The 8878-nt window shown below is 54.6% G+C and overlaps 1 protein-coding gene and 1 pseudogene across 1 annotated transcript; both read left to right on the top strand.

The window, feature by feature from the left end:
• The first annotated feature begins 1000 nt into the window (after window positions 1-1000).
• LOC132340525 (zinc finger protein OZF-like) overlaps window positions 1001-8878 on the top strand; it is a 151250-nt pseudogene continuing 143372 nt past the window's right edge.
• LOC132340572 (zinc finger protein 239-like) lies at window positions 1052-8575 on the top strand. Its single transcript, XM_059871644.1, has 2 exons — window positions 1052-1191; window positions 7226-8575. Exon 2 carries the CDS (start codon window positions 7237-7239, stop codon window positions 8146-8148), a length of 912 nt encoding a protein of 303 aa, XP_059727627.1. The 5' UTR covers window positions 1052-1191; window positions 7226-7236; the 3' UTR covers window positions 8149-8575.

Here is an 8878-nt window from a genome sequence, read left to right as displayed (position 1 = left end):
GGGACCACACTGAGGGCTACTGGGAGCAACTGGGAACATACAGGGGACAATTGAGATATACTGGGAGAGACTGCGAGTGGTTTGGATCATCCTGGGACTGACTGGAATCATACTGGGAGTGATCAGATCTGTAGTAGGGGTGAATTAGAGAAACTGGAATAATGCAGGGAGCAAGTGGGATCATACTGGGATCGATGTGGTCACACTTGGAGTGACTGGCATAGTACTGGGAGTCTCTGGGAGTAAGTGGGATCATATTGGAGGTGACTGGACTCATACTGGGAGCAACTGGGGCCACAGTGGGGGCAAATGGCATCGTGTAAGGTGTGACTGGGCTCATACTGGAAGTGACTGGCGCCACACTGGGCTCTTACTGAGAGGGAAGAAACCATACAGGGCATAACTGGAAGCCACTGGGACCGTGTCGGGGGCAACAGGGATCCTACTGGGAGCGATCTGGACCACGCTGGGAGTGACCGGGATCACACAGGGGGTGACCGGGACCCACCGAGGAGGCGGCGGCGGAGCTCGGAGGCGGCCGGAGCGCAGGTGGGAGCCGCGCTGGTTTGTGCGGGGGCTCGGGGCTCGCTGCGGGTCTCGGGGGCGGCAGGGGGCTCAGGCGGGTTGGTTGTGCCGTGTCCGGCCCGTGTTGTCCCTGGGCTGAGGGCGCTGCGGGAGCGGCTGCCCGCGGTCTCCTTCCCGCCGCCGCCTCGGCAGGAGCCGCTGCCCGGGCAGCGCTGGCTCGGCCCGGTTCCTGTGGCTAGGACAGAGGGGGCTGCCCCGTCCCCGGAGGCTGCACTGGGGCCGCCTCCGAGCTCCGCCGCCGCCTCACCGGGCTCCAGCCACTGCCACCACTACCGGACCCACACGCACAGACACTCCGGTAACGGCGGCTCTGCCGAGCTAGGGGCACCCTGGGGGCGGCACCGGGGGGGGCCGTGCTTGGCCCCGCTCTCACCAATCAGCCCGCGCGGTCGACGACCGACGACAGAATCAACCAATGGCAGTGAGGGGCGGGCTCTGCACACGGCACGGCCTTGCCTCCCCTTCCCCGCACTCCGGCATTTCCCGGAACCCGCGGCTGAGGAGCGGCCCCGGCGCTGGGCCCAGCCCGGGCAGGAGGCCAAGGAGCCGCTGCTGCTGCCCCGAACCGCCGGGAGCTCGGCGTGACCGGGACCTGAGGGCGCTGGGGTGAGTGCGGGACCCACCTGGGGAGTGGGGAGCAGGGACCCACCTGCAGCCCTGGCAGGAGCCCAGGCCGGAGCAGGGGATGCTGGAGAGAGGCCAAAACCTCTCAGTCACTTCCCTCCTCCCCCTGGGCAGGGAACAGAGCACACAAGGAAAGGCTCCAGGGTCTGGGTAAGTGGGGACAGTTCAATCACTGGTGGCGGGCACAACACACTTGTCATGAAAATTAATACACAAACATCAGAGGTTTCTGTCCAAAAAGGAGACAGAGGAGTCCTTTTACTTTATTCGAATACAGGGAGAGGCCCTGGGGCATTCCCCTGGGTTCTCTCAAATTTTTGCAGAACGGCAGCGTCCCTTTTTATGCCAATTTCGCAGCCGCATTTCCCTTCTCTCTTTCCCCGTTGGCTGAGGTACTTGAGAGGTACAGACTCTCCGAAACGCCTGATACCGAAGATTCCCCTCTAATATATAACCCTCCCTTTTAGTTTTTAATTCTTACGGAATTTAGGGTTTTCCCTCATTGTTTCTTTCATCTTTCCATGTTCAGTTCCATTTATCAACAAACCTAAAGTTGGTTTGTAAAAGCAAATATTTTTTCCCATTCATCAATCAGTGGAATCTTTCCCATTGTTTCTTTTATCTCTCAGTGCTGGTTTGATCTACCAGCAGACCCCCAGTTTGTTTGTAAGGACAAAATCCATCATTCCTCTCACACCTGACTTGGGGAAACTACTTGAATTTATTATCAAACATACCAGCACAAGAGAATGAGAACTGAAATAATTCCTACGAAAATATCCTCCCCCCACTTCTCTCTCCTTCCCGGGCTTAACTGTATCCCGCATTCCCTCCCTTCTCCCCACCCAGAGGCGCAGGGGCTGGGGGTCCCAGCCCGGTCATGTCACAGCCTCCCCTCAGGGACAGGAATCCTCGTCCTGCCCCAGCCTGGGGTCCCTCCCACGGGACACAGTCCCTCGGGAACAGTCCCTGCACTCGCTGCTCCAGCGGGGATCGCCCACGGGCTCACAGGTCCTGCCAGGAGCCACTTCCACGGCTCTGCAGGGGCTTCCCAGGGGCTCGGGGCCTCTCTCGGGCATCCCCTGCCCGCGGTCTCCTTCCCGCCGCTGCCTCGGTAGGAGCCGCTGCCGGAGCAGCGCTGGCTCGGCCCGGTTCCTGTGGCTGGGACAGAGGGGGCTGCCCCGTCCCGGGGCTGTGCGGGGAAATTCACTTCGCCGGAGGTTTCTGTGCCCAGAGAAGTCCTGTAAAAGTGATTTTACTGTGAACAGGGGGAGAGGCCGTGGGGCATTTCCCAGGAGATCTTTAAAACGTAGACTTGCTTTTTATCCTAATTTCCCGGCCACTTCTCCCCCTCCCCTCACCCCACTGGCCGAAGTACTTGGAAGGTACAAGACCCTTCGATCTACCTACTCTATGTGCTCTTTACTATGCACCCCCCTGTAGTATAACACCCTAAATTCATAGCTGCATTAAATCTTGCTTCTTCCTCTTGACATTCAGGAATTTAGCAGGACCTTGGCTGAGCAGCAGTTCGCGTCAATTAGTAACTCTTTTAAATCTGTACAAGTCCCCTGCTCTATCTCCAAGCAGATTCAAAACATCTCTCTAAAGACACATTCATTTTATTCCCTGGAATCCCTCCTCCCATTGTTTTTAAAATACTTATCTTTGCAAACATGAATTGCCATTGTGTCAATCTCTTTTCCTGAGTGTTCTTTGGTTTTGGGGTTATTCTCAGTGCCCTCATTCCCTGTCCTTTTCTAGTTGTTCCTGGATCAGGAGGCCTGGCTGCCACCTGCATCCCCTGGCTCACCTGCTGAACCAGCAGCACTCTCAAGGTGTAGAGCATGGTAAAAAGATGAGAGTTGCTGTAGCACATGAGAGGAGAAACAGCATTCGTTTAACCCATGGTTTGCCAGGGAGCCACGAAACTGTGTCCTATTCCCATCCTTTGCATGTTTGCAATGCTACATGAGCTGCTTTTATGTTTCCTTTGTTATCTGTTTCTCCACTTTTCTTTTGTCATGTATTTGCCAACAGCAGTTTGAGTCATTTAATTTTCCACAAACTTCTTTTTCTGCGAACAGATGATCTGATCCCATCCCCTGGTGAAATGTTGTGTTCCTCATTTCAGTGGATTGCTTGGCAGGAAGGTCAGGAGCTGGAGCTGTCTGGTTGGTTATTATTTTGAGGACAGCTTGTAATCTAATGATGCCATTGAAACGATAAATGGGTTCTGTGGCTCCTGATATGAATTGTTTAGGGTTCCCAGTGGCTGGTCCATGGTGTTGTAGGATTTGTTCTGGTGGCCTTTTCAGAATTGCTTTTGCCCCCCTTTTCAGAATTGCTTTTGCCCCCCTGTTAGGTGACATGGTGTCAGCAGAAGATACTGAAGCCTTCCTGCTCAGGGCATTTCAGTGCCAGGCTCTCACAAGCACCCACAGCTCTGCCGGTTGAGCTGAGCATGGAGCAGTGACCTGCGCTTTGTCTGATTCCCCTTCCTTCCTTCCCCTGGAACAGGGTGTTGCTTTTAGACACCACTTGTCCTGGTTGCTTCAAAGTGCTTTGGAGAGGCTCCATATCTAATTTTCCCTCTTTCCCTGGGGCTGCCCAGAGAGAATGTGCAACACTTCTGGGTTCACTTCAGCATAGGCCTTGCCAGACATCTGACACAGACATACAACAGGACTAGCCTCTGTTTCACCTTTTATAAAATTAATTTGCGTTCCCAGTTTAGTGATCAGATCCCTTCCCAGAAAATCATAAGCAAAATTAGGAGCAAATAAAACTTCATGCATTTGAAACCCATCACCCACATCTGCTAACAGTGGTTGAAATAAAACCACACATCTTTCCCACTTATCCCCTGAATAATCAGAGACATTTTAGGCATTTCTCCTCCCCTTGGGTCTAACATTCAGAGTGGATGTAGAGGCCCCTGTGTCCATCAGGAAAGGCCTCCTCTCAATGCAGACCCACCCTGAATGTGCTCAAGGGCTCCAGTGTGGTGGGTCCCTGGTGTGATGGGAGCTGTGACAGCCCTGCCAAGCCATGTCCATCAAGGGGTGGACTTGTTCCTGCTGAGGGTGCTGCTGTCTCAGCTTGCAGTGTCCTTGTGCCCTGCAGCTGGAGCCCTGATTCCTTGCCAGGGGCAGTTTGGGTGGGCTCTCCCCTGCTGAGGAGGGCAATGCCTCTGCCAGGTGCTTGTGGCCGAGCCCATCCCCTGGGTGCTGGGGCCCCCTTGGGCCCTGGAGTTGATCCCTCAGGGGCTGTAGAGACTCTGCTATGGCCCTTGCCTTCAGCTTGGCCTTTTTCTGCTCCCTTCTTGCATTCCCCTGCTGTGCCTTTGTGCCCAAGTGCTGCAGGTCCTTCTTGTGCCCCTCCTGCAACTCTCCTCAGTGCCTGTGGGTGCTCATCCTCTGACAGCTGCTGAGCTTTCTGCAAAACCATTTCTTTCTCCAGTGATCCCAACGAAATCCTTAAAAGATAATGTCCATTCTAAAATGTATAATCCACATTTCCCAGATATTTTTCGTCTGCTTCCTCCCTGTGCTCAGGGTCCCCTCCCCAGCCCGTATCCCAGAGCCGGTCCCTGTCCTGCCGCAGTGTCCAAAGGTGCCCCCCCGGCGGGCAGGGCCGGCAGCTCCACGGGGCCGGGCAGCGGCCGGGGCGTCCCGCAGCCTCCTGGGGGCCGGGGGCCACTGCCGGCCCTGCCCGGGGCTGGTGGGGTCAGGCAGTGCCCGGCGCTGAGCCCCGGCTGCCCCACAGCCCCGGCCCGGCCCCACAGCTCCCCACAGGCCCCCAGCCCGTGCTCCTGGTCCCGCACCTCTGCACCCTTTGCTGCCACTGCCCACCACAGAGAAACCCCCTGAAATCCTGACCTCCTTGTTTACCTGTCCTGGAAATCAGGGATAGAAATGACCTCAATGAGCTGGCAAATTTTGAGGCTAAGACTGCTGAAAAACATCCTGATCCTCAGTACTTTTCTCTTCCTCCTCCTTTCCATCGTCTTTTGTCACTGATTCCTCCTTCTTCTTCTTGCCTTAACCATATTGCTGCACACTCCCCTTCACCCTTCCCAGCACACCAACACCATCCAACCCCTGTTGTCTAAATCCCTTCTCCACTTCCCTTATTGCCCTCCTGGGTGTCCATGTCCTTAATTACCTCTTGGAGAATGTGCAAACTGCTTCAACATTCTCCCATACCTCTGACGGGACGCTTCAGAGATATTTTGGGATCATCATCCCTTTGGCCAGGACCCCTTCCTGGCTTTCCCTTTTCTACCCTCCATGGGTTCCCTGCCATGTTCACTCCCCGAAGATCCCACTGCACTCACTGATGAGATTTTCAGTGCTCTCTCCCTGCTGGCTCTTCAGAGCCCCCCCCGATGTGTCACTCGTCTGTCTCCTGGTCACTCTTGGGTACCCAGTCAATCCCCGGTGCCGCTGCCACCCAGGGGAGCCCATCCCCCAAACTGGGTGAGGCACCTTCAGCTGCACTCGCTGCTTACCGCCCTGGATGGTGGAAGGAATTCCGGACGAGTCCCAAGGTGTGTGGAAAAATGCACATCACCAAAGGATTGTGTCCAGAACGGAGACAGAGAAGTCCTGTAAAAGTAATTTCATTCCTGAAAAAATGGGAAAGGCCATGAGACATTTCCATAGCGTCTCTCGAATTGTTGGAGGACACAGCCTCCTTTTCATCCTAAGTTTCCTATTCTACATCTCCCGCTTCCTTTCTCTATTGCCTGAAGTACTTGAGAGCTACAGACATCCCAATCCACCTACTACTTCCTCTTCCTAATATGCTCCCCCCTATTGTATAGCAAACAATATTCATGGCTTTGTTAAGTCTGTTGTTCTTCTCGAAGTTCATGAATTGAGCAGGACCTTGGCTGAGCAGCAGCCTGGGTCATCAATTAATAACATTTTCTGAAACTGATGGCTTCTCTTGTCACTTCCTTTTGTACAAGTTGCTGGCCCTATCTTTGAGCAGATTCACAGCTTCTGTGTGTAAAGACACTTTCCTTTTGTTCCTTTCATGGGGGTCCCCAGTTTGTGGGGCATCCCCCTGGAGCACGGTGTCCCCCTTGCTGCATCCCCACCTCTCAGGCCATGCTCAGCCAATCAGAGTGCATGGCACTCATGACTCAGTAGTTGCCAGGCAGACCCACAGCTCCCAGCGTTCCCCACCAGGACTCCAGCTGCACTCTCCCCTCGGCCCCAGTGCCCCCCGCGAGGTGAATTTGGGGAGGTGGGAGTGGGGGAGTGCCAAGGCCGGGCCCCCCCCGCGCTGTCCTGGCGGGAGCGGCTGCAGTGGGGACCGAGTGTGGGCGGAAGCGGCCGAGAGCCCAGCGCTGCCCCAGCCCGACCTGCCCCAGCTCCATCGCTGCCCCTGCGGTGGGATGCTGTGGGTTTGGGGGAAGAGGGAGCCGGCAGTGGGTGCTGGTCCGGGGGGCAGGAGGAGAAGGGAAGGAGAAGCAGGGTTGAGGAACAAAATGGTCAAACGCTGCATGTGGGAGGAGAAGGTGGGATTGTGCAGGAGAGTGCGGAGTAGCAGGAGGAAGAGCAGTGTGAGGAAGAGTAGGGACACAGGAGGAGGAGTAGGACCAGAAACAGGAAGCACCACAAGGTTTCATCCCCCTCTGTGTCTGCAGACTCACCTCCTGCCCCGGGAGCGTTGCCGCCCCACATGCAATAGGTGACTGGCGGTAGGGATTCACGATTTTTACTGGGGTTAATCTTGGTGTTTCTGTGTTTATTGTGTTCTGAGCTTTATTGGGTTAAATGTCGGTGTTTTGTTTTTTTGTGGGAGCTTAATCTTGATGTTTGGGGTGTTTTGTGCTGTGTCTTGATGTTTAGAGCATATTTGTACTGAATTTTGGTGTTTTAGAGGGTCTTACAGACACATGATTCCCAATGACTTCCTGAGATGAACTTGGGCAAGGAGGAAGTCCCAGTCCAAGGCACTCTCATCTTGTATTTTCCCCCAAACCAGAATTTTTCATTCCCAGGGAATGTTTGGATGGAGGAGGAGATAAAGCCCTGGAGATCTTGCACGAGGGGAGGCTGCAAACCCTGCCCTGGGAGCTGTGAGCAGGAAAGAGCCGCCCTGAGCCAGGAAGGCAGCTGGAGATCCAGCCGGAGCTCAGAGCTGGTGGAGAAGTTTCATGGTGGGGAGAAGCCGCACAAGTGCTTGGAATGTGGGAAGGGTTTCAGCCAGAGCTTGAACCTGATCCAGCACCAGGTGATCCACACTGGGGAACGGCCCTACGAGTGTGAGGAGTGTGGGAAGAGCTTCAGCTGCAGCTCCCACCTGATCCAGCACCAGGTGGTCCACACTGGGGAACGGCCCTATGACTGTGGGGAATGTGGGAAGAGCTTCAGAGACAGCTCTGACCTGATCCTGCACCAGGTGATCCACACTGGGGAGCGGCCCTACAAGTGTGGGGAATGTGGGATGGATTTCATCCAGACCTCCAACCTGAGGAAACACTACAGAATTCACACGGCGGAAAGGCCCTACCAGTGTGGGAAATGTGGGAAGAGCTTTAGCCAGTGCTGTAGCCTGATTCAGCACCAGGTGAGCCACACTGGGGAATGGCCCTACACCTGCTTGGAATGTGGGAAGAGCTATGGGTGGATCAGTGGCCTGAGAAGACAGCACCAGCGCATCCACACCAGGGAGAAGCCCTACAAGTGTCCTGAGTGTGGGAAGAGGTTTCACATCAGCTCCGATCTCCTCAGACATGAGCGGATTCACACAGAGGAGAGGCCCTTCCGCTGCCCCGACTGCAGGAAGGGCTTCAAGCAAAACTCCAAACTCACCATCCACCGGTGCATCCACACCAGGGAGAGGCCCTACGAGTGTGGGGAGTGTGGGAAGAGCTTCTCACAGAGCTCAGCCTTGACCAAACACCAACGGAGGTGCCACTAAGGGAAGCCCTGTGAGTTCCCCGAGTGCAGGAAGAGCTTCGTGCGCTGCTCCGGTTCCATCCCCATGCGAGGATCCACATTGGATGATCCTCAGTGACCCCCGTTGGGCAGAGCCCTCGTGATCCCTTATTGGAAATAGACGAGAGAGTTAAACAATGGAGCTGATAAAGGGGCCTGATATCTGAGGCCTGATGGAGCAGAAACTGTGGAAGACACAGATACAGATAAAGGCTCCCTGGGCAAGAAGTGACCAAGCAGCATTTTGTGAAACTTTGTGATAAGATAATGTTACCAGGTGACGTGGTGTCATGAAGAATGTGTAACCAATGGGAAAGTGTTACCAAAAATAGAGCCCTATATAAGCTGCATAGAAATAAAACCCTCTATAAACACCTGGCATACTCAATAAAATTGGCTTCTGATCTAAACTCAGATGTCCCCATCTCTCCATCGCTGATAATTGGTACTCTGTGTGAGGAGCAAGAACCAGCCTATCTGCACTGCTGTCAGCAAGCCCTCCACAACTGGAAGTGCTGGTTTAAGAACCAGGAGTGGGCCCAAAATAATCCCTCCTCAGAGAAGGAGGTGAGCCAAGGGGAACATGGGACTAAGCACGTTTAACAGAGAGGCGTTTCTGAACTAATGCTTGCTTTGCTTGGGGAACATGGCAAATCCTTGCCAAAGCTGGACTTGCAACTTATTCTTAAATAGGTGGCTGTTAAGTGTCCCAG

Source organism: Haemorhous mexicanus, chromosome 32, assembly GCF_027477595.1.
Source record: "Haemorhous mexicanus isolate bHaeMex1 chromosome 32, bHaeMex1.pri, whole genome shotgun sequence".
In the NCBI taxonomy this organism is placed as follows: domain Eukaryota; kingdom Metazoa; phylum Chordata; class Aves; order Passeriformes; family Fringillidae; genus Haemorhous; species Haemorhous mexicanus.
This window is presented reverse-complemented; position numbering and strand designations above follow the sequence as displayed.

Excerpts from the sequence above, each read along its gene's own strand:
- LOC132340572 (XM_059871644.1), top strand. The coding sequence starts at position 7,237 with ATGGAGGAGGAGATAAAGCCCTGGAGATCTTGCACGAGGGGAGGCTGC.